At 40.9% G+C, this 26,715-nt stretch overlaps 1 protein-coding gene across 1 annotated transcript in view; it reads left to right on the top strand.

Annotated features, from left to right (window-relative positions):
• Nucleotides 1-25,316, top strand: part of uba7 (ubiquitin-like modifier activating enzyme 7) — a 50,849-nt gene extending 25,533 nt beyond the window's left edge. Inside the window, exons 22-24 of the mRNA XM_023805588.2 lie at nucleotides 19,695-19,796; nucleotides 21,737-21,828; nucleotides 24,660-25,316. Coding sequence (XP_023661356.1) covers nucleotides 19,695-19,796; nucleotides 21,737-21,828; nucleotides 24,660-24,792 — 327 coding nt within the window. The 3' untranslated portion in view covers nucleotides 24,793-25,316. The remainder of the gene's footprint in view (nucleotides 1-19,694; nucleotides 19,797-21,736; nucleotides 21,829-24,659) is intronic.
• Nucleotides 25,317-26,715: the final 1,399 nt, after the last annotated feature.

The raw sequence follows: 26,715 nt of genomic DNA, 5'->3' as shown, positions 1-26,715 counted from the left end.
ACTTCCAGTGAAACGGAGTGGAAAAGAACCTTTTCTGCATGAACGAGCACAAACACCAGTGAACTCTCCTCTTACACACGTGCAACACGATCTGCGTTGGCTGTATTTAAGTGTCTGTGTCTATTGTCACGGCGCCACTTACCCAGAACTAACAGCCTCACAGGGATCAAGGCCTCTGTATGAGTAATAATGCAGACTGACATGCTTTGTGGAGCTGTCCGGGGACTGTGCGTTAGGTATGGGGAGCGTGCCCATCACTCCCGTCTGTCTACCGCAAAGCTCTTATGGGGGGGGGGGTCAGGCTACCTTACATATTCTTGGACCAATTCTTCATAGAAAACTGCAAAAAATTGTTTGCCTGCATTGCTCTCCTTCTGCCTCTGTTTTGACAATAGTAAGCTAAGTAGCAGTGCTCAACTATATGTATACCTAGATGCTAATCTAGATGCTAAGTTTTCGGAAGCAAGTTTTTAGACTTTAGATGTTTAATAATTGTATCACCCTTTAGCAATGACAGACAGGAGACATGCCAGTAGTGGCTTTTGCCACAGCATGAGTGATTTATCTTCCCTGACAGGAGAATAAGTTACACATTACATGGTTAAAGGGCTTCTTACTAATGTTTCATGACATTCCTCTAAAGCCTTACTTATTAATGAATGATCTCTTTTCGTGAGAAAATTAAAAATGATTATGGAGTTATGGTATGGTATTAAGTTATATTAAGGAAACATGCAGTGATACTCTCCTCACAGCAGCCTAATTATTTACTTAAAAACTTTTATCATCTGAATAAATCTAACGAAAAAAACATAGTAAATAAAATGCATAACAAATGATTATTTTTGTAAGTTTAAATGTTTCTTTTGAAGGTATTATTTACTATCCTTTGTGGGGCCATTTGATCTCTGATTAAAGTCCAAAGAAGTAGTGAGGATCATATTTAAAATTTAAATAAAATTTCCTTTGATGGTGCAGAGCTGTGGCATATTAATTTTCTCTAGAGTTTCGTGTTTTGTTTTAACATGGACTGGGTTACTTCCATTACTCTTCTTTTGTTTTCCCTGAAATGTTGCTCACTGACTCCTCATGTACTAATGCATCCATCCATCTATAAGACAGACGTACTGCATGGCAGAGGATTTTGCTCTGCTGTGTTGATTGTAACACACTGCCGAAATGTTACCTCTTGATTGCAGCCTGGAATGTACTTTTATTTTTAATGGGATCTGTATCCCCTTCAGTTATGGTATTAAAACCACAGATACCATTCTGTCCAAAGTGTGAGGAGTCTGCATTGAGCAGGACATTTCTTGTAGATGGAATCTAGCTACTTTGTAGCTCTCCACACTGTTTTCTTTCAAAGTGTCTTCCTGCTTCCTAAATGAAATCAATTTGTCTCAGAAGTTCAGAAGTAGCTGAGGCGCGGGTCCCACACTCACAGGCAACTTTTATTAGATTTTTGTCGAAATTATGGCCATTTCCTGCCTTTAGAGGAAGTGCCACATTGAAAGCAGATTTTGCACAGCTCCTTTTGATCTTGCTTCTTTCGTCATCACATGAAAGGGCTTCAAATCCCATCTGAAATACTTTTCCCTCACATTTCTGTAAAGGGTGAAAGGCTCTGTAACCATCCCAGTGTAAAGCTTGTGAGATGCACAGCATTGTTTGCATCAGTCTCACTCTGTGAACTATGAGAGGAAATTTATTATCATCACTATAAAACTATAAAAAACTAACAAATCTAGTTTCTGTTGTTTGTTTTTTTTACTAAATATAGTTACAAAGCACCATCAGCATTCAGAAGAAAATGTCTGATACAATAAAAAAAATGACAATGCTTTACTTGAGGGGACACAATAACATAGTAACTCAGTTACTATTCAGGCACAAATCATGAACAAATACAGTACCTGCATGAAATACATGAACCGTCATGATTTGTTAATGATGAACGAACATGGGATCAGTACGTAATTAACACCTATTTTCCGATTAATTAATACATTAAGTAATAGTGTACTACTATATTTGTGCCCTATCAAGTGAAATGTTACTGTAATGTAATTGTAGGGTTATTCGGTTACGGGGCGTATTATTTACTGCAGCTTTATCAAATGCTTCTTTACTCTCCATAGTGATGCATGTCCTCACCAGTCATGTGGGAGATCGGGGTTTGACTCCCTGATGGAGATCACAGATAACACGTTTTTGGGGGCAGTTAGTGGGTTAGGATCCATGCCGCTGGTCAGAAGATTGCAGGTTCAAATCCCAGTGTGAACAGGCTGATGGTGTAGTTGGGCCCATGAGCAAGTCCCTTAACCCCGAATCGTGCCAGGGGCGCTGGACCCCAGCTGACCCTCTGCCTGCACCCCAGGCTTTGCTCTCACATACATGTGTGTGTGTATCTCAAAGGACAGCAGGATGGGATATGTGAGAAGAAGCCTTCCAATGCACCTGTACTCATACTTGTCCAAAGGGCAAATAAAACATCATTATTATTCAGTATTCTAAACACCTCAAGTGCACTTGTTTAACAGTTTATGGTTTTTGCTAACATTACCACCCAGTGACAGTGTGGATTGTATACAGGACTATAAAGGTCAAAGGTATTTGTGTCACTGCACTCACTGAAGGTTTACACAAAGGGGAGATATTTTGTACTATTCTAAAGGGAACAGATTGGCAGAGCAGCCTGAAAGTAAGTCAGACAGTAACTAAACTTACCATACTTTTCAGTGTTGCATGAGACAGTCGAAGGTTCTCAAAGGGAGACCGTTTGAGGGTGAAGGTATGTTTAATCCTGGATCTGTCCAGTACACATATTGATTCCATTTAAGGTTAAGATTACTGCAGTAGAGCTTTGGTAGCCCATAATATGCCATTGTAGGAGGTTACAATATGCACTATACCAAAAATGTCTATGCGGTCTCCACATTGGTCTTTTTTTCTGCAAGGATAATTTGAGAGAGAGTTTCCCTTTCTTATGGTGGCAAGCTAAGATTGACCAGAAGTTTCCAGAATTCCCTGGGTGGGGCTTTTTGAAGGGCTGGCTGAGCAGTAGGTCCTCTCCCGAGAAACGGCAGCCGCACATGGCTAATTGCGTACCCCGCACGCCGACATTCTGAATCACGATATGTTGTACAGTCATTGAGGTTTCCTTCCCTTTGGTCCCAGGCCGGCATTACCAGTGCGACACTGGAGTGTTTTCAGGGCTGTGCTGCTCTGTGGTCCCGCTTTACCACACCCAAACGTCCTCAAAAGTGACGAAGACATGCAGTTCAGACACTGCAGTAATGAAGCACTTCTAAAGGAAAAGCCTGGTCTCAATTTCAAGAAGGGTTGGGGTTGTTAAATCAAATCAATTGTGAAACTAATAAATCTGACATAAAAACATCATTGTTGGGCATTTCAGATCCAGAAGCCACAAATCCAGACCAAGATTTTATTCCTACCAACCAGGTGAGTCTCTGTGACTGTGACTCTTTATGCTCAACTGGTTGGTAGAAACAAAACCTTGGTCTGGATTTGTAGCTTCTGGACTTGAAATGCCCAACACTGAAGAACATATTCATCTTCATCCTTTAGGTCTCATTCTTATAGTTAATGTCATCTTTATCTCATTTATATAGTTAATGGTTAATCTTAATGTAAATTTGGGATTGTTTTTTCTTTCACTGATCTTTCTTTGTTTTTTTCCATTCATTCATTCTGTAACAGTGGGTTCACCCGAGTTACCCGCCAAGCCTTTGTTCTCCTCACTTGGACAGTACAGCCGCTCACCTCGGCAGCTGTTCTAACTGAGATGGGAGTTTCCTGACAGGTGATGTAGCACTAAAGATAAGGAACAGATGGGGGCACCAGTCAGTTTAAAATCTAGCTGAAAATATTGAAAACTGTATTATTTAGAGATATATAGATCAATTTCAAAAGATACGGTATCTTCGCTTATGCAATTTTGACTGTCAGGCAGCCAGTTGATTCATTGCCTCATTTTCACACCTCATTCACACTTATTACCTCATTTTCATGTATGTGAAGGTGTGTATGATACAGCTCGTTAATTAACAGAGGGGATGCTGAAGTTAGTGCAACAAACTCTCTGTCCTTTCAGAGGCCTCCTGAGAGAGGCGTTGTCTCACATCCCAAGCCTACCACACTAGGTTCACTCCTAGTCCACAAACTCCGCTCTGTGTTCAGTTTACTGTAATTACCATGTGACTAGAGCTCATGGTGGTTTCCAGCCTATCATTAAGATAGAAAAAGCCACAGAAGTATCTATATTTATGATCTCACAAACCCACCGGTCAGCGACACATATGCAAGTGCTCAAAGTTTGAAAGTGTTTCTAAAAATGTGGCACTACAAACTGAAATTAGTGAGGCTGCATTTCCTTACTGTGCTGTTTTTTCTTTGAATGCAGCAAAGCCAAGTGACACACTGTGGTCTGGCTAGGCTGAGCCTGCCAGGGCCTCACTGGCCAATAGGAAATTCCCTCTGTTGGCTTATGATCTTTATCTGAAATTGCACCAAACGAAAACTTTTCATTTTCCTCAGTGGACTTCTTAAGAGAATGAAAAGAATGGGCCTGTTCTGCATGTGAAACCCAAACTGCTTCTGTGAAGCATCTATCCATGATGTGTATGTGAAAAAGAAGTCTTTCATCAGCAATAAATTTAAACATTTACAACAGCAAAATTTAATTACTGTGCCTTTGTATTGTCATGTCTACCTCTGTCCCAACCAAGTGCGATCATTGTTTATTTTGTCTTGCAGTTATTTCAAGGGTAACAGCACATTACTTCATCAATTTTCAGTGCAAGTTTACACTGGCTTCACAGGGTCATTAAGTTTGGATTTCCCGTGTTAAGTTCGTCCAGTTAGGAGTCACGCTTACGGGCTGTTAGCAGCCCAGGGTTACACTGTATGGTAAAATCTCATTTCCAGCCCATTAGCATCTCTGTACTCTGTATTGAATTAGGGAAGCATGTGTGAGTGATTAGGTGAGCATGCGATCCAGTGAATGTCAAAAGCTCCCCCTCTGCCAACACCAGGCCGTCACACTGGGATGTCAGGGGAGGCAGTGCAACCCCGGGTCCCAGTGCAGGCTTCTTAATGGGCATAATTCAGTTATTGTGGCTCGGTGATACCAAACTTGACTTATGTGTTTATGAGCAGTCAGCTGGGACTGTATCTGCTGAGGCCTGGAAGATGTGGCTATACCTTTAGATTTACACCCCCCCCCCCCCCCCACACACACACACACACACACATATACCAGAAACCTTTTTTACAGCAGTGTTACTGCAGTCTTCAGTGAGAAAATGTGTGAATTCAGAAGTATAAGATAATACACCAAAATTCCACAGTCATTGTTAAGAGCAGGGGTGGGCGGGTTTTCACTGCAACTCCCTAATTAGATTACTAATTAGAGGACTTATTGGTTGAAGAGTCCTCACACCTGGGTTTGAACAGCTGACCTACAGGTTATCCCAAAAATCTGTACACACACCGGCCCTTTGCGGGTAAGATTGGCCACCACTGGTTTAGAGGGATTTCCCTTATTTCATTACTCCCACATCAGGTTAGCTTTTCAGTCGCATGCAGTACAGTGATATTGTGAGTAAAATGAAATTTTCATTCATGTTTTGACTTTATTATTATTATTTTTTTTGAAAATGCATCATGTGAATCAAATAGGAGCATCTTATGGGGGGGGGGGGTTGTTAGGACAATTCCAAGGGCCCTAAAAAATTTGGAAGATAGAGCATAGTTATAGTGATCAACCACTCATATGAATCAAAAAGCTTGGAACAGAATCGTTCCTGTACAAATACTGTTTAAATAATTTGCTTATAGTATTCACTTACTGTGTTCATTCTGGGGTTTTTATACAAAACAACATGTGGTAAAATAAAAGTACAGTAGTTTTTCTTCTTTCTTACTTTACTTTGATAGCCCTACTTTGCCTTGTGGTCCCCTGTCTGCTTCTGGCTAGCTACCTGCTGCATGCACAGTAAACATGACGGGAAAAAGAAAGTCGTTTTCTCTCAATGAAAACTACAGACTCCTCAAAGCTTATGATAAACTGCAAAAATAATGAGCCAACGAGATGCAACAGCGAAACCACAATAAGCTATATTTTATATACAGTATGATGATAATGATCATCCGCTTATAGTGATCAGTTTCACCCAGACACACATGATCACTATAAAAGGTTTCCACTGTATTTGGATTGGTCTGGGTTGGAAGCCTAATATGATATGCTTTCATGGGGCCCAAAATCTATAGTGGAGCCCCTGGAATCAAATTAGAGAATCTTAAATTAGTTGCTAACATTCAAGAACTTTGCTCTTTTCTGCAGAGCTTTTATATAATCCAGCTCAGTCTTAAAACAGAGCAGTCCTGTTGTTTTGAACAACAGGAGAAGTGTATTGTGCACAGATGCAGGTGTGACATTTTGAAACAATTAGGTTAGGGGCTGTTGTCCGACTGAAACTGAGATTTGTTACACAAAACTGTTTGAACTGTTAGTTCAAAAACAAGTGATGTTTAAGCAAATTTCAGATGCTAGGGGTTTGTGTCTACCTTAACAGAAAAATATATATAAAATATCAGTTAAGGCATAATAGGAGACTAAAAACCATTTTTCATTTCCAGATTAATTAAGAAAGTGTCATTTATATTTATTTTAAGCATATATTCCTTCCAATAAGATACTAGGAAACTGATGCTTGTGATGAATTTATAATGTCCGGCTGGGTAGAGTTTCACACATTTTGCTCTTTGTTGCAGTTCTGTTCATTTCTTCTCAAAACAGCATTTGTTTTGTTTAGCTTCAAAATTGTTCTATTAGCGACAACACAATGCTTCAAAGTTGTTCTTCACCAAAACATTAATATTTTTATATTTTGTCTTGTTTTTGTATGAAAATACAAATATCCCTTATCATAGCTAAATGATAAATGAGCCAAACCAATCAGGCGCGGATTTCCCCTCCAGATTATACTAACCCCTGTAGTTCAGTACTTTGCATTTTATATAGTGGTTATATAGTTTGGCTGTTTCCTACATACCTGATTTGTTTATGCCCACTTTCATGAAAGTGGATTTGAGAAGACGTCAGTAATGATGAAAAAGAGGACGGATGAGGACACAAAGGAAATGTTCTGATTAAGCAACCTTGCAGTCTGGTGCCAATTAGTTTGATAAGTGTGAGGATTTCGTCTAGACTGCAGTATAAATGCAGCAAAGTATGGAACCCTGTGGGGGGTGATTAGGGCCAGGGGGGGAGAGACACCTCTCACATCTGAACAAGAGGGCAAGGTTAAGGCAGGCATAACAAGCCATTTGGCGATGACCAGATAAGCTAATTTATAAAGCAATTACAATATCAGAGTAGAGTGAAGAGGTGTATGTCTGACAGCTAAAATTATCATTAGGTTGATAGTTATCTTTCAGGGATCTGGTGGTTGTGAATCGCCTTCAGTCTTTTAGGTGAGTTATTCAGAGAGCCAATTGTAGACAATTATGCTCATAGTGCCTCTTGTCAGTGCCTTGCTCTTGTTTAAAGGCCTAGAGATGATGTGTGTGCTCTCACCACAAAGGACCATCAAAGCCAAAAGACTCACTCCCACATGCTAACAAGCTCATTATTAAAATAGCCTGCCAAGTGGCCGGGGGGGGGGGGGGGGGCAGGGCAGGCAGTCACCATGCTCAGTGCTGTCGTCTCCTCTCGCCTGCAGTCTCATTGCTTCTCTAGCTGCACTCTGTAAGGCAGTCATCTCTCTCCCATGTTGTGTTGTACTGCGAGTCTCGGGGCTGCTTTTTAATCAGCTGCATACTCACGTCAGGTCAAGTGTGCGATTTCAGCATGACAATTTTGGACCAGCACAAGTTTTTGCAGTGACCCAGTCGATGCAGTTAGAGAGGTGGATGAGACTTTTTTTCACTGAAACTACAAGGAATTCTACTTTAATATACAAATTTAAGAGAAATAGAGCAGGATATATACAATGCTTGTTATGTCATTGATTCTGGGGGCTGTAACGATTAATTTAGGACTCTTCATATACATGTTTGTTTTACTTTTGTCTCATGAATGCATTTTGACATGTAATCCATGTGTACGTTTCAGATTAACACAGTGCACTTAATGATACATCCTTTTTTGTCCACCATCCTGGTTTGTTTTGTCTTTTTCCAGAAAAACACTGTAATTCTGTAATGAAACATAGGAAGTTTCTTTGAAAAACAGTGTGAGTCAGCAGTGATAATAGGGAACTTAAAGCACAGAAAAAAGGGGAAGATTTTTAAATGCCAACACTATAGTGTAATACATGTGTTATGTTTCTTTGGCCAGCACTGCACCCTGCACTGTGTAGTGCAGTGCGTGGCTCTGCAGATCAGGCCTGTGTGCCTGTGGCCGGATGATCGGTGGTTCAAATCCCAGAAACACTGCCAAGTTTATGTCACTGTGGGACAGTTTATGTCACTGTGGGACAGTTTATGTCACTGTGGGGCTCTTGAGCAAGGCCCTTATTCACAGTTAAAACTGACCCTTTCTCAATTGTACGATACTTTGAATAAAAGTTTCTGCTAAATTAATGTTAATGTAATACATGCATGTTGTACAAGATGTATCTCCAGTGTATCGCCTCTGCTGTACTATACACTGTACCCGAATAATGCTTGACAGTGGGTACAATCATAGATCTGAAGTCTTCTGTAGCAACTGTTTCTGAGGGAGTCAATCTTTTTTTTTTTTGCATTTCTATCTGTATTCCCTGAACAAGTAATACATATGGTTTTGGGACTGGTATGGCATCACAAATACTTATCTCATTAATGCAATAACTCAAAAATTATTTGACGTATCTTTTTTGGACTTTTCAGATACATAGTATGTGGGAAGATCTGGAAAATTATCAAATTTTGCAACATATCACACCAAAGTTAAAGCGGTGCCATGGAGCAGGAGCAAAGAGAAGGGCAGCCTCAAACATTTGATCCTCATCAGCACGATAATTCAAAAATTATTTGATGGATATTTTTCAACCTTTGCAGACACACTGTGTGGGTGAAGATCTGGAACCAGTCAAACTTTGAGACAAATCACACCAAAATGAAGCTGCACCACATATATAGTAGTATCAAAGAGAAGGGTAGCCGCAGGTACTTATCGCGTAACTCAAAAAGTATTTGTCAGATCTTTTTTAAACTTCACTGGAACTTCACTTTGTAAAGAATAAGCTTTGGAACTCATTTAATTTTCAGGCAAATTGCACCAAAATTAAAGCAGTGTCACTTAATCATGGCACATGATAGAACAGCCACAGACCCACATCTAATTAACCTGATTACACTGAGACAAGTCACATAAATTTGGGCTTTTAATAAATATTTTTTGGGGAGGGGGGGCACTAGAGATTGTAGACAGTTGGGGGGGGAGAAGTAAATATTAGAATGGGGAGGGGTGACAGGGTTGTCCAGAGAATACATTTTTGTCATTCCGACAGCATCTAGTTTCATTTATTCAAGGGGATTCTGTGTTAACTTCCAGCTTGAGATCCCTTCAGAATAGTAAAAGTATGCCTCTATTTAGCAGCATTAATCATAACTAGGACCACAGGAACAAAGTACTGTCTGCCACACCTGGGTTTTGGAGCACAACAGGAAACGGGGTCCAGGCCAGAAGTCTGACCTTCATTGGCTAACCAGAGAGGGGACAGAGAGTGGACTCAGAGAGTTGGGACCAGAGTTCCTTTCTATACCTCTATAACTGAAAACTTTCCCCTGTTATGGGATCATGAGAAGCCTTCTAATTTCAAATACTGTATTGTGCAGTCATGGATAGACATAAAAATGTTATAAAGTCCTGACATGGTATGAGATTAAGGAGAATTTTTCTGCTGGAATTAATGCAGCAAACATCCTTCACCCTCTGTAGTGTTTTGCTGAGCACACCCTCTTCAAATGGAACAGGTCTTTATTAATTCAAGCTCCTATATAAGTGGTTCTTGAAGCAAAGAACATCCTTCTGAAAAGCCTGAAACCAGAAAATCACCCTGAGCTAGCCATTATCCATGAGTCATTGACTCTCCATGAGTCATTGACTCCCCATCAGCCAGTGACTCCCCATCAACCAGTGTCTCCCCATCAGCCAGTGTCTCCCCATCAACCAGGGACTCCCCATCAGCCAGTGTCTCCCCATCAAGCAGTGTCTCCCCATCAGCCAGGGACTCCCCATCAGCCAGTGTCTCCCCATCAGCCAGTGTCTCCCCATCAACCAGTGTCTCCCCATCAGCCAGTGTCTCCCCATCAGCCAGGGACTCCCCATCAGCCAGTGTCTCCACATCAGCCAGTGTCTCCCCATCAACCAGTGTCTCCCCATCAGCCAGTGTCTCCCCATCAGCCAGGACTCCCCATCAGCCAGTGTCTCCCCATCAGCCAGGGACTCCCCATCAGCCAGGGACTCCCCATCAGCCAGTGTCTCCCCATCAACCAGTGTCTCCCCATCAGCCAGGACTCCCCATCAGCCAGTGTCTCCCCATCAGCCAGGGACTCCCCATCAACCAGTGTCTCCCCATCAGCCAGTGTCTCCCCATCAGCCAGTGTCTCCCCATCAACCAGTGTCTCCCCATCAGCCAGTGTCTCCCCATCAGCCAGGGACTCCCCATCAGCCAGGGACTCCCCATATTCTGCTGCTGTGCTTTGTGAAGAAAGCTCTGTACATTTCCTGTCATGTTCACACTACCTCTGCAAACGGTTTTCCCAGTGATGCAGTCAAGCCTGGTTATTTTTAGGCAGTTATTAATCTGAAAGGCTCCATCTGCATCAAAGCTGCAGTGACATCACCTCTTTGCGATCTGCATGCGTTTAGGCAGGTACGTCAGCCGTACATTTTTATTACATTCCGTGATGTCAGGGGGAAATACATCTGTTCACTTTTCTGTAGTCATCAACGGAAACTAGGATACAAAAGCATAGATTAAAATTCCTGAACGCATGGTTTTGGGCTTTTCCCTGTCATGCAGAAAAGAATGAAATCATGATGAATTTTTGTGTATGAATTAGGACTGCCAAATGACTAATCAGTCAGTTTTCCATGTTGCAAAACCCTCCAAAAAGAAAAATTTTAGGAGATTGTATCGTATTTAAATTTATTATAGTAATTTATTTTTCCAAACAAAACTCAGAAGATAAAATAAATTATGTCTTTATCAATGGTGCATGAGTCAAATAAAGCAGCTGTAACAAAACAATTTTGCTCTAATTTTATGTACATCAACAGACGTTTTTTCTGTTTATGACACTGCTCTCAAAACAGAAGGCAAATGTTTAGGACAAAAATCTAACAAAATCCAAAACCTATTTAACAAATGGATCTAAAAACAAAAACAGCTGTCTGCAATCTTTACAAATGAAATAAACCAAGTGACAATGTTTCTTCACTTTTTCCTACGTCAGCTTCTCTGTGAGTCAATAGCTGAATATTTGGATTCTAGCTGTGAATTCTGGGATTGTGCAACATCAAGACTGAAGCTCTGACATTTGTTTGGAAACAGGGAGAAATATTGTAGGTCTCTTAAAAGTCTTTCTTCATGCTGTTCTCCCACTGGTGGTGGGGGGGGGGGGGTGGCACAGCAATAGCACTGTTTGCTCAGACCTCTGGGACCAGCAGTCTTCACTTTGGCTCCGTGTGTGGAGTTTGCATGTCATCTCCCCGTGTCATCGTGGGGTTTTCTTCGGGTATTCCAGCTTCCCTCCACAGTCCAGCAACATGCTGAGGTCATTTGGAGTTACCAAACTGTCTGTCTATCTGTGTGTGTGTGTGTGTGTGTGTGTGTGTGCCCTGTGATGGGTTGGTATCCTAGATTATTCCACGGCCTGCAGCCCTAGTCTCTGGCATGGGGGTGAAGGCCCCCCCAACCCCGCACAGGACAAGTGGGTATAGAAAATAGATGGATGGATGGATGGATGGATGGATTCTCCCATTGAGGTATCAAAATGGACTCATTATGCATTAACTTTGCCAGCCCTAGTATATATTCTGTGTTGCCGAACAAGTTAAATACAGGATAAAAGCTCACTTTCCATTAGAAAAACCCCTTTTATTTAAACATCTTCTTCAAAATAGCTAGCATTGAACTGAAATTAATAGGGAAGATGCTTCGGAGGAAATCACTGCTAAGAATGAACTTGACACAGAATCACTAGACGTAGCGGTGGGCAATATGATGATAATTAATCATAATCTGTTGTAATTGCATCAACGGTACACGTCATTGTTATTGTAAGAGTCACAATATAGCACTACATTTACATATATATTGGTGACACAATAGTTGACCTTGGCAATGACTATAGTAGGCCACTACTTATTCTTATCTTTGAGAATACTGCCCCAATCGCCATGTTACTGGTGTACCATGAATGGCAGTGCTGAATCAGGGAAGGCCAGTACTGGTGCAGCTGTTAAAGCCTCCTGTAGTCACTGGACGGTCCCATCACACTCTGTGGACGACTGGAACATTTTTCTGTCAGGTGGTAGAGTAGGGCAGCAAAGTCGGCAAACCTCTTGACAATCTAGGAAGTGGTAAGATGCCATCCCCAGGAAGCTCTGTAGCAATGCTCTTGATTGTGGTCTTTGTCAGGTACGCACTCCAGTGGTCTTGTCAAGATCAGTTATATTGCCACTGGTGTTGACCACATGCCCCAAAAACTTGACCTGCTGCTGAAGAAGGCTGCATTTCAGCTTTAGACCTGCTGTATGGATGGCACTGAAAACTTCTCAGAAATCATCCAAAACTCAACTGAAAATTGGTATATGGACCAGCGGGTCATCCAGATGTACCTCACAGTGGTTACATAGTACGGCAGTCAACACTTGCTCTATCAGCTGCTCGAAAGTGGCAAGAGTATTGTATAGCCTGAATGGCATCACCTCAAACTGCTACAGGCCCTGTCCCAAGATGAACAGCGTCTTCCCTCTTGTTTCTGGGGTGAGTGCCACCTGCTACTAGCCACTCCACAGTCCAGGGAGCTGAGTCACACTGACCCATTACAATGTGAAAGAGCGGGTAGGAGTCCACTTTTGTGATGGTGTTCAGGCAGCGGTAATCAACACAGCACCACCAGCTGCCAATCTTCACTAGGACAGCTGGTGCTGCCCAGACGCTGCTGGATACGTTGATGACTGTTGCAGCTGGACTCTCCTTGACTCTCTGCTCCTCTGCCTGCCAGCCAGTGGGAGCCAGTGGGGCCTCAGGTGAATTGGGGCTGCCATTCTAATGCCAGTCTGATGCTGCACTAGGTCGAGGTGTGAGCAGTCTTTGTCTTGCACTGCGATTATGTCCTAGTTTGTCTCTAGGAACTCTAAAATGCAGCCTGCTTCTGCACACTCAAACAGCTCCTTTGCCACAGAACAGCCTCTCTTGCTGCCCCACCTGGCCTGTCTTTCACCATAGTGACCAGTCTCGCAGTGACTTTCTCACCAGTCATACTGCTTCTTCACTCTCATTTTTTGGTTCAGCTGCACTGCAAGGGTATAAATCAGGGTAGAGTATCACCTCTTCACGTTCAGCCTCAGCTGCACTGCAAGGGTGTAAATCAGGGTAGAGTATCACCTCTTCATGTTCAGCCTCTGCCAGTGCCTTTTCCAGTGTCACTGCTGCTGGGCTGCCTGCAGTTACTCCTACTGACCACATGCCTTTACCCCAAATATCGAGAAGGACTATCAATGTCTTACCCTATAGCGTGAGACTCTACTGTACCACCGTCAGCTCTAGTGACCTGTTGTAGTATTGTGTTGCCATCTCCACCTGTGTCTTGAAGAGCTCCCATACTACAGTCCACTCGGGGGAACACCTGCTCTTCACGAAGCGGGAGTCATGCTGACATCTCTGCTGCTGCAGTCCGGACACTCGGGATCTCCCATAATGGCTGCCTGGTGCCGTGGTGCCCTTCAGCACTGTGCAATCAAGGCAGCTTTCATTCCAGGTCACTCGTGCTGGCTTCCCGAGGCCACACTGTCTCAGCACTGCATTATGGAGTCAGCTTTCCACTGACAGAATCTTCTGTGGACGTTTTTTCGACAACTCCTTTCCTGCAGAGTACAGTGTCCTTGTCGCTTCTCCTATGAGCTCGTCAGTTTTGCTAGTCATCATCTTCTTCATGCATTGCTGCTATGAGTTGGGTGTAAATCTTTTATCCAGCTTTTGACACCAATGTCAATGCCGAATGGATAAAACACAAGACGAAAAATGTGCTTTCTATTAGAAAATGCTCTTTCATTTACATGGCTAGCTCAAAATAAACTTAACCACCCAGCACCGAACCTAGTAGTGAACATGCTCTGGGGTGTGCAGGGCTGACGTCCAAATTAGCATCCAGTCAGTGTCACTAACATGAATAAAACTCACTGTACAATACTGCCCGGGATAAGCAGCTGGAAACTGCATGGTTGCAAATAATGACTTCAAAAATCAGTTTGTTCAAATAAATAATGAATATATTTACATAGTTTTCACTGAAAGTTATATCTGTGTTTCTACCTGTTTTTTTTTAATCTCTTCTCATTGCTGCCAGCTCACTTTCCCCATCCATAGTCACTCAGTGTCTGTATCTGTTTCTTGTTTCACCTTGCAGTCACTTGTTGGTTTCCTTCATTCGCTTAAGCTTACCTTTATTGTTCTTGATCATCATCATATCATAAGAAATTTACAAATGAGAGGAGGCCATTTGGCCCATCAGGCTCATTTGGGGAGAACTTAACTAATAGCTCAGAGTTGTTAAAATCTTATCTAGCTCTGATTTAAAGGAACCCAGGGTTTTAGCTTCCGCTACACTAGCAGGAAGACTATTCCATACTCTAACTACATGCTGTGTAAAGCAGTACTTCCTCAAATTCATTTTAAAATGTTCTCCTGCTAATTTCCACTTATGGCCACGAGTTCTAATATTTAAACTAATATTGAAATAGCCATTTGGCTGAACAGCATCCAGTCCCGTTAGAATCTTATAGACCTGGATCATGTCCCCCCTTAGTCTCCTTTGCTCGAGGCTAAACAGATTCAGCTCAGCTAACCTCTCCTCATAAGACATTTCTCTAAGACCAGGAATCATTCTCGTAGCCCTCTGTTGCTCCTTTTCTAAGGCAGCAATGTCCTTTTTAAGGTATGGTGACCAAACCTGCACACAATATTCTAGGTGGGGTCTTACCAAGGAATTATATAATCGTAGCATCACCTCCAAATCATCATAGCAAAGAGCCATTCTGGAAAGAACCTCCTCAAAAAGAGTGTAAAATACAATGGTTAGCTGGTGTCCTTTAACACTTTCATTGTGAGGCATTGGCATTTCGAAATGAATTAAAATGGGTTGTCTTTCAAGAACAAGAAATTACAGAAAGATGTTTTTTTAACCTAACGAGAAGCTGTATGACCCTATTTGGTAAGTAGTAATACATTTTATATAGTATTACCAAAAGGATAGGGCAGATAAATTGAATTATGTGAAGTACCAGTCACAGAAAATAAAAATATGTAGCCCTTTGAAGTCCTTTCTGGCCCCTTGTGCAGTTGTTTAAAAATGAACCCGTTGTCAGAATCTGCCAGTAATAGATTTGTATGCTGCAGAAGAACTATTGTGTGAAATTAACATTTTATAATGCTGTAGAGGAAGGGAGTTTATCGACAGCAGTGCTCTGAACACGGCTTCCTGCCTCAGAGAATGGGCTATTGTGCATGCATGACGATGATGTCATTTCAGTTTAGTCATACTGGGCTATAGTAATGTTGTGACTATACGTGACATTTTGAAATGCACTGCCCAGTTGTGCTGCCTTGTTGACTTGGTGTTCTGATCTGCTATAGTTCTGTTATCTGTGACCACCTTTGGTTGGTCAGGCTAGACAGTCACCTTCCCGTGACTCCCTCCGCTTGATACATTCCCTGCAGATGTGCAGTTAAGGTGCTTTGGCTTTGATCAGCCTGGTCCCAGGCCCCTACTGTGTGAAGCTACATTGTCCACCAAATGGCTTCTGTTTCAAGGGTTTATTTACATTCCTAAGATATGTCAGTAAGTAATTTAATCACTCCTTCCTTTTTGTTCTTAAGTTGTTACTCTTATTCCACGTGGCAATGTTTGACAATTGTGGAATCGGGTTACACGTAGTGTGATTGTGAGTTTACACTGTGCTTGTTGACTTAGTGGGATATATTCTGTCATATGGGAAAACTTGCAGGAAAGTACAACAGAAAGACACTCGCACAGGTATGACAACGACATCATCAGTGTCATCAGGGACTTTCTTCTAGTTAGATGAAATAACCCCCAGCTTTTTCTTTGGAAGTTCCATATATTTTCTAGGTACTTGGTGTGTAGCATAAACACACCTATCAGTGAAGTGGGAATTCTCCGTTTCTTCTGGCTCTGCTTCACAAACCCTGGAGGCAGAATAAATCCTGGTGGTGTGACCTGGAGTGTTTAGCTAGATGCATGTGCCCTGAAACAATGGCCTGGTGGCTCATTTGATCTGTTTGAAAAAGTGCATGTGAAAGGAAGTTTTGTTACTGGAGGTTTTAAGCCATGAAAACATAAAGGAAAAGGCGTTAATGGCCAATTGATTTGTGATAGTGAAATTTACATCTTAAAGGGAATGTCTTCTACTTTGTCTTAGGCTGTGAGATCACCCCACATCGCTGGGCTTTGAGGCTTCCATTCTGAAACGAGATACAGAATGCCTGTCTGAGGCCTAACAGAGAAATGTATCTTTGGGTCTTAGGCTGTGATATGATTGAAGCTAATGTGTTTGCAAAAGGAGCTGAAAAGGGCCAGTCCACTCATCATTCAGCACAGTGTCAGGGAGACATGGGATCTCCCTGGCACCAACAGCGTGGGTTATATGCGCAGTGGGGCCTCGACCAGCCACTTGTTCATGCTCCTTTGAGTGCTTCTCACACAATCCTTGAAGAAGGTTCTTCCCGAATAATATTTTAGGGTGTTACATTGTATCTTGTCATGTTAATGTGTGATATAAAGTATGTACAGATTTTCTGTGTGCGATTAGCTACATAGTATAACCCCAAGACTAACAGATTATGTAAGAGGAAAATGCAGAATGTCATCGCATGATAGCTGGGAAAATTGGCTGTCCTCCATGGTTAAAGGGTGAAATCTTAAGCACTCAGTGAATGAAGGCAGTCTGTCTGCTTCTAAAGACTTCTGAAGTGCCCAACATGCTTCGAAGGCAAGCCTGAAATTAATGTATATTGCTACATTTTACTAGGTTTTTACGAATTATCGGTCTACAGATTCCATTCTCCAATGAAACGACATTGTTACATTGTCTCCTTACATTGTCATGTGGAGTTTTAAGTAACATATGCTGTAATTCTTTGGCATAGTATTTCCTATTGTTAGAAACAATATGATTTGCCAGAAATACACCAAATATGCAATTTTAACTGGGATGTGTGGACATTTTCGATCCACTGTAGTGTTAGATTAAGAAATTAATGCAGATATGCATTTTGTTGATATACCTTTATAGTTGCTATTGCATAGATATGCAGTGTTCGCTTTTTGCACCGTTATATCTGTTTATAGCTGTAACACAGGCAGCATCACGTGTTACTATGGCTGCATGTGATTGGTGGCTTACAGGCTGTTATGTTGTCTCTCATCCTGCTGCGTTGGGCTGGCATGCGTCAGTAACACAAGTGGTCTTGTATACGTCTCTTTATAACAAGAGACAGAGAGACTAAACGTAGCCTGTTTTACCCTATGCGGAACCTTTATTTATGTCCTGTAAATTCCCAACAAGCAGAGATGAGATGGTAAAACCCAAGATTTAAAGGAGGCTGCTTTTAGTAAATAGAGAATCTATATATATATATAGATTCTTCTTTTGAAGAAGGTTTTCAATGGAATATATTGAATTTGCTCTGTTGTGCTATAATGTATTCTTCTCTTAAACTTTTCTTGTAGCCAGTTGAGCATCCACTGCAAAAAATATTATCAAATCCTTACCCGATGCTAATGCCACAAGTGCAACATAATAGTGAATTTATTTAGGCTTATCCATCACTGCTGAAATCTATTATGAACTTATATGGTCAGTAAAAATATATCAGTGGGAGTTCTGCATGATCTGTTACTCATGTTTGAGCCAAGATATGATTGAAGTTAATTTCTGCCAATAAAAATAGTGTTGGTGAAGCCCAAAATGTATATAGTTAATTACAAAGGAAAAGATTAGACAAACAATGGATTCTTTTGACATTTTCCAAGGTTTAGTCCAGTGGAAAAGAGGGTAGATTATACTAGCAGCAAACAGGTGTGTGACATGATGTTATTTTTGCATGTCTTTGGTCCTTCCCAGTGGTAATAGGATAAGTAATATTTGCAGAGGTTTAACTTAAGCCTCGACTGCTTTCACGGATATGGTATTCTGTCTGTATTTTAATCTGTGGTAGATTTTGCAGGGTACATTTGCTGCACGCATAACGGTTACCTTGACATATTCCCTTGTGAACTTTATCTTGTCTTGTTTCCACAGATAAGAGAAAAATCTTTCCAGCTGAAATGCTTTTGAATGCATGTCTTTACATCAGTCAATTTAACATACACTTCAGAAACAATGACAGGTCTTTAGTTTAGTTGTCACTTGTGGGTCAACTATGCATCAATCATCCCAAGTCTCTGGTCATTGGCATGGAATTTAATGAGTATAATATTAATAATATGGCATACAATATAATAAAGAGTATTATTAAAATGTGACGTCAAAGGCAAACTGAACTCTTCAGCACTCTTTAAACTTGTTTTCCTCACCCCTAAATTGTATTGTGTTCAGACTACAGCTAATATTTTTTTAGTTATGCAGCAAATTATTTAAGTACTGATGATGAGTTGAAATAATCTCAGAAAATGTACTTGCACGGAGAGCCTGATAGCTTTTAAAATTTGACTCAGTGTACGTAATGTCTTCAAGTCCATTCATTACTCTGGATCATATATTATGTAGCTCTGTCTCTATTCATTTCTATTCATTTCCTGTGCTAATCAGATATAGAAGAGATACAGAGGTTCTGTTTGGACTCAAACTGAAGTACATGTACAAGGCAACACAGGCATTTGTTACGACGGCTCTTTTATCTTTCAGACCCCATATTTTCTCTCTGTCTCTATGGGAAGTTAATTAATCAGCAGCAGGCGCTGGTCCTTAAAACCAAAACTTTGGAAGGATGCCATGAACAATAGCCTTATTTTGGTAATGTAGTAAAAATGATTATACAACTAAACATTCACCCCTTTTAAAATGGTTGAAATGGTTTACATTTTCTTTTCCTGATGTCCTCTAACTTTTGTAATAAGATCAATGAAGGAATTGCTTCATTTTTAGATGACCTGTTGACTTTCAGTGTCATTTACCTTGGACTCTGGGTAAGGACTGTGGAGTGATTCCTGGTTGACAACAGGCAGACAATAAAAACTCCCCCCACCGCATCAAATTTCATTGTAGTAAATACTCCTAGTTCTAATATAACAAAGTTAAGAATCGTGTATTGAAAGGAAGTGAAAGTTAATGTCAATCCCCCATAATGGTAGGTAAACAAACATTTATTTGTACGTGTAGAAGAGAGATGTAGGCCTGCTCTCTCTCACTCAAATGTGTGTCTGCGTAGGTTGCAGGAAAAGAGTACTCCGAGTGGGATAATTTCTCTGTCCAGGGCAGACATGAGGAGCAGGAGGAGATGACCTTGAAAGAGCTCATAGCCTACATCAAGGTAAGAAACCCCCCGCTACCCGCCCCCTCCCCATCGCTGCACACTGTAGAGATTATCCAGCCTTGCATGTCAGGACACACATCTAAACAGCTGTACAAGGACAAGGCAGAGTGCACTGAGCAAATTATGGATTATAATCTTTTCAAGGAGAAATCCAAGAGCTTCCAAACAGGGCTTTATAGATAAACTTGCCCACGTGGGAAGGGGATGACTGCAAATCCCAGTATCTAAGGCTCTGCTGCAGGAGTGGGTGCACTAACCAGTCACGGAATGATGAGATGAAGGATGAGTCCTGTATGAACCCCTCTCTCACAGATCATTAAGGCAGATGTGCACACAAACATCACGCCCCTTCAGTTAGAGGCACAGAGAACAACCCCTTCAACACATAACATGTGCTTATACTGTATCCTCCAAGCAGCATAAATGTATAAATCGCCTTGGTTCACGTGTGTCTGTGTCACTCTGCTGTTGCCTTAGTTTCTCATAATGACTGTGAGTTAAACCAATACTTAATACCACACTCTTTCCATTACAGCAGAATGCTTACTGTTCAAGAATGTGTCACATGTGTGTCCCATTACTAAAATGTATCCTGATCTGCCAAGACTAAACACGTTAATCACCCAGCTTTCCCATGAAGCCAGCAGGGTACCTATAAAGCCAAAAATGCTATAAAACCTGCAGTTTTGATCGCTAGGTACAAATGGGAGTTTGTTAGAATAACCCAATACCCCATCTTCAGAACAATAGCAGTAAACTGCAGCTCACATCCTAGTGGTTTGATTAAGCAGTTGCACACAGATGTTTCTGTGGGGCTGTATTTGCTGGCTTTAGGAAATCCAGGCTCCAAATATGGATAATGAATATGTGGGTTTGCCTTGGATTACAGGTGGGAGAAGTGGTTGTGAATGGAATAAAGTAAGGTACAGTACAGGCAGAGATACTTTATGTAGAAGGGGGATACAATATTAGCATTAAACAGATTGGATGTAAGTTGATAATTCTTTACTTGCTTTTCTCACTGTGTATTCATATACAAGTCTTCTTTTTAACCTGAATCAAATGTTACAACTGCCCATAAAACAAGTATAACATCTGTACAACAGGAAGTACAGTACTTTGTGTTTTTTAACAGAAAATCTTAACTGGCTGTAGTTTGTGTGTACTCAAGTTACTTCTCTTAAGCTGAACCTTTTCCACTCTGCGTATATAAATACAGCTGTACATATTTCCATTTGCGATTTTCCTGACACTCACAATAGCAAACGCTGTTTGTGTACTGCTACTTTATAACAAAGGCATAATGTATTTCTAGACATATTAGGATGCTTCTAGCATTACCGTGTTTGTTTTAGGTTGCTACTGTTGCATGTAATCATGCACTAGGTTGGCTTTTGATGAAACAACACAGAAGGTGCTTCTTAGGATTTCGTCATTGTAACATATTGACTTTTATTATTTACTCGTGGTCAGACATTTTCCAAAAGTGCTCACAGGCAATAGTAGATGCTGTTTATATGCCCTATGATTTTCCTGTAACAGTTACCTCTATTTTACTTTGTTTTTCTTGCCTGGTAATAAGTATGTATGGGTTACATACATACATACATACATACATACATACATACATACATAAGATTCTTTAATGATGGTACATTGTTTTGGCAGTAACCCATCCATTCATCCATGTTTGCCTCTGTGTCCTGGACCCAGATGAGCAGAAGAAAGTGGATGCATGGATGGATGGATGAATGGATAGGTTACTGCCAAAACAATGATATGCCATTAAAGTAGAACATTGCATGCACTTACTTAATGCTTATGCCATAAAAAATGTTCATGGTTTGGCAAACAAAGACATTTGTTTAATATCAACAAAGGGGTACACATTTTGGAGTACAGTATTTACAATATAGCACACTTTTTTCCTCTTACAGCAAAACCACAACTTGGAAATAACTCATCTGTTCTACAAGAACGCCATGTTGTTCAGCAATTACTGCCAGAACCAAGAAAGGCTGGATAAAAGGTACGTTATCCATAGCAGTCAGATCTAAAGAGCTGATATTACCCAGCTGACAACTGCTGTGCTTCCATACTTGACTGTATTTTGTGAGCTCTAAATCCCTGAGATTATAGTATGATTTATTGTGTATCTGATAACTTAGTTGAAATATATATGTCCTCAGAGACCATATAGGTTATTTGTAATGTATATGCTGGTGGGGTTAACAGATGTCACAGGTCTTTACCTCAGTGCATAATTATTAAACACTACTATGTCAGTTTATTGGCAAGATCACTATATCAATAGACAAGTTTAAAATTAGGCTTATTTAATATGGTTATATTTAGTGTTGTGTTCCTTGAATAAACCTGTAAAGTCCAGGTTTTGTGAGAATCAAAACGACCTTTAGTCATAATCATAGGTCTTAATCATCGATGCCAAGAAACCATGTCCTTCTGGCTGCAAAGTTGTTCCTGTTTGTGTGGATGTTATTGTTCCAGAAAGATTGCTGTAGGTCAATGTTACACTGGGGCTATCAGCTAAATCATGGCCATAGGACCAAAATGAAAAATGCGAGGTGCTTTGCTGCTTATTTCAGGCGAATGTTATCATAAAAAATGAACCGTGCACTGAATGTTTCTGCTCACTAACAGTATCCCTTAATGAGATGAATGAAAGCAAAATAAAAAAGTAATTAAACCCATGGCACAGAGGTGTTTGTCATCCTGCTGCACTAAGTAAACAGAAATGATCTCACTACACTCCTGAATAGCATTCAGTGAAAACAAGGAATGTTTATTGCATAATGAATACTGTTTTACTTACTTTCTGCTACCTGAATTCTGAGTCTTTGGCCCCTGAGACATTTCACACTGTTTTCAGTCGTGTCGTAAATTATCCACTTAAATGTTCACATATCAGTTATAGCATCCCAAGCGAGCGACTGTTTCTCCAGGTACTTTAGGAGTCTGTTTGTTGTTTCTAGGATTTATTGGTAAGGTTGAGTTTCAGAGGGCGGGGGTGGGGTGGGGGGGTGTTCCCAGAGAATTTCATTCATCGGCTTTGAACGAAGGGGGGTTTCCCTTAGGGTGACCAGACAATCCATGTCAGGGAGGACACTTTGAGCTACTTCGGGTTTTACAAACTACTTTCTAATTGAAAGGCTCCTGTGCTCGGCTAAATAGTTTAGCTCTTCTTGTGCTTTGACTGGTTTGTTTCCTTGACTGAAAGACTCATCCAGCTGTTTCACATTAGCATTAATGACACATGCATGATTATAGGAGACTGACCAATCAGCACACAGCAAGAGCTCAGTGCTCAAGTGAAATCCAGGTCCGTTTAATTGAAATGGTAATTTACAATTCCTGTCCTAGCTCAGAGTGTCCTCCCTGACATGGATTATCTGGTCACCCTAGTTTCCCTCCCCTCTGGCCTTTCTGCTTATTATTATTATTATCAGCTCCAACAAGTGGAGGAGCTGAAAGGCGCCATATTGCGGCCGTCTTGCCCGTCTCTTTGGGCACTGAGGGATGTCCTTGATACGGGGAGGACAGAATTCACTAGGAAAAGCACCACCACTCTGCAGCCATTCACACGGATGCCTTGTAGTGCCAGACAGCACATATAGGCAGAGCCCGGGGGGGTTGAGATGCTGGTGAGATATAAACCATACTGCTACTGTGAAGCTGACTGGTAGCACTGAATGTTGCTGCCGACTGGCTTTAGAATCTTGTACTAAAATATATATCCCTTAACTGGATATATTATTTTATACTCTCCTTCATTTACTTTGGATCTTTCGTTCTGTTCCAAAGTGCTTGTCAAAATAAGTGATCAGCTATTGGATATATTAATGACAGCAGCAGGTGGAAAACACCATGGAACTAATGAAATGCAAATGTGTGACGAGCGCTTGCAGGAACCCGGTCTGGAAAATTCTGCCGTGACCCAGCATGGGCCCAGCATCCCATCAGACACCACCCCGATTCCCAACAATGGCTGGACAAGGCCCATTATGTGTTAATACCTCAGACACCTAGATGGATACATTTCTTTGACGATTCCCTCCACCCTTCCACATCGCAAGGCCATTTTCCCAGGCAGGAAACATGCCCCCACAGACGTGTGGTGAAGCTCTGGGGGTTGATACAAGCGAGTTTGCGCTAGTTTATGAAAACATCCTGACTCAGACACTCCCCCCCTCCCCCAATCCACCACCCGCCACTTCCTCTCCATCCAGCGGCCTCTTGTGCTCTTCCTGACAAGCAGCCAGTTTCCTCCTTGGCTCTGTGCTCATCTCCACCTTGCAGGATATGAAGACCTTGAGGAGCTGACATTCACTGCTCTGTTTTAAAAATGCTTTTTCCAGCTGCCACTTCCTGTGTTGTCGTGTGCTTTTCAAACACAGAGAAATGTAACGTACAGAGATTCACTGAAGCTAGAATCAGGATAATACTGCAATACTGTCATTTCAAACCAACATAAAGGAATCATCTAGTCTTATTTGTTTTGCATACGGTAAGCTGTACATAAAATAATCTTCATGGTCACCACTAGTAAAAACTTGGCTACCCCCTGTTGCCACCCCAAATAATAAAAACGAAATATGGATTATTTCCTTTTCTAAGTGGAACCACAGAAGTGACAGGGTGCGGTGTGGCCACCACCATAAACATAACTGGTCCCTGAAGGCCAATCCCATCAAAATTTTCTCCAGGGGTCACATTTCGGCACATTTGCATATTGAATTGGGAATGCATATATAAAGCAGTTCAATTGTATTAACCTTAAAAACCATGCTTGTTCTGTTTGTACGTGTGTGTGTGTGTGTGTGTGTGTGTGTGTGTAAATAGGGTATCTGAAGTGGTGGAGTCCATCACCAACACAAAGATCCCCCATCATCAGCGCTTCTTGGAGTTTTTTGCTTCCTTTGCTGAGGATGAAGACTGCGAGACGGTTCCTCCCATCAGGTACCAATTCAGATGATGTGCCCAGCCGGACTGTCGTCTCAGAGAGCCACTGCGCTACATGGACCGACTCTGGATTTAAAAGAAGTAGCCCAGTGTGAAGGGAATTCCAGCAAAAATCTGGTGATTCTCCAGTCATTAGCAGTCACTTCTCAGTAAACATTTTGCCTGTACCTGCAGTAGTTCTTTAACAAGTCATAACTGGAAACTGAGAATTAAAAAATGGAAAATTGAATTTTTTGTTCAATGCATGAATGTTTTATCATGATTGATCATACGTTATAGACTTTGATTTTTGAAGAATGTTTGTGTTTCATATTAGAAAAAATTCAAAAAATATTTTACTGTCCATAAACATCCAATTGAGATCAATGCTTTATTGTATACATACAGAAATTCATGATTTCAATTTTAAATTCTTGAGTTAAATGTCACTGTATAAAAAATACATGATGTCTGTTTCCCAACAGATATAACATGTAGTCCCATTTTACAGTTGACTATTGTGTGATGAAAATCAAATAAAGATAATGACTAATTTAAAAAGAATGGGTTCCATTGTTTTCTTTGTTACGTGGCCCAACAATCCATACAACTTAACATTATCATTTCCAATTGATATTCAGCATGAATGCGGTAGGATGACTCCTGATAGTGTGATACAGAAGAATCATTCTCACCCCACGAACAAGCCAGGAAGTGGGGGGGAAGGTTTTTGTTCACAAGTCTCCCTCTCGAGTCAGTTCACCCAGCTTCTTTTCACACTCACCGAAACAAGATGACCATAAAGCTTTTTGCAAAAAAAAATTATCGCTAATGAAATAAATGGAACTTACTGTTTCCTGAGTGCTAGATATTTAACCAAAACTTTGCAGATTAGATTTCTTGTGCAAAATAACAACTCTCTTCCTCCTTCATCAGCCTTCATTTTTCCAGGTCTATGTTGGTTATTAGAGCCGTGATCCTCACACTTACTGCAAATGCTGCAGCAAAGAGGTTACAGACACCTGTAGAACATTCACATGGATTTTTTGCCAATATGTAAGATCGATATATTTTTATGATTCTTCTTTATATTTTATGTCTTTTATGTGTCATCTGTGCATGAAGATATTTTCAGCAACTGTGAATTTTAGTTATTCTATTTATTTAGGTTTTTGTATGACCTAACAAACGTTTCTCATCTCTATGGCCATGAATCAGACACTTTTTCCTGTGTGGTATGTTATGATTTTCCTGTAGCCTCCTGTGGGGGTTCCACCCCGTTTCACATGTTTTCTTTTGTATTAATTTTGTTTTGCTTTTTGTGCTGATCAACTCAAACAGCACTGATGAGAAAGGTCAGAGGGATTTGTGCTCCCCAGCAAATGGAAAATTAGATCTGACTGTGTATTGGAGCCTTTTGCAGCTACATTTGTTGACCTGTGTCTCACAGGCACACTTTACTGGGAGTTACAGACAGGAAGATCCACTAACCATTTAGGTCAAAGGTAACTGAAACAGCCCTTGTTGGCTTCTAACAACTGGGAATAGCATGTTTAAAGAAAGCAGCACGTGTGCCTGACTTAACACAAAAGAGCAACATAGAGTCATTTTTAAAAAATTATTATGGGAAATTATGAATGTCATGTGCTTAACTGTCATTTTGGTTTTGACAGTAAAATATGTTTTGCAATTTTGGTATTTACCGTAAAATTTTCATCTATTTCAAAGGTTCCTTATGTAGAAAGAATATCCACCATTTTTACAAATGTAATGTGGGGTCGCTTGAACAATAATTTTACAACTAATGTTTTCATAATATTACACTATAACAATTATGAGTTTGTTGACTGTCTTTTGAGCTTCAACAGTAAGCACTTTTTAACTAAATGTTAAGAATGAAAATACATTTTTGGATTTAGTTTCTCTTAAAATAATGATTCAACTGTCACCCAAGAAA

The sequence above is a fragment of the Paramormyrops kingsleyae genome, chromosome 6, assembly GCF_048594095.1.
Source record: "Paramormyrops kingsleyae isolate MSU_618 chromosome 6, PKINGS_0.4, whole genome shotgun sequence".
Lineage (NCBI taxonomy): Eukaryota > Metazoa > Chordata > Actinopteri > Osteoglossiformes > Mormyridae > Paramormyrops > Paramormyrops kingsleyae.
This window is presented reverse-complemented; position numbering and strand designations above follow the sequence as displayed.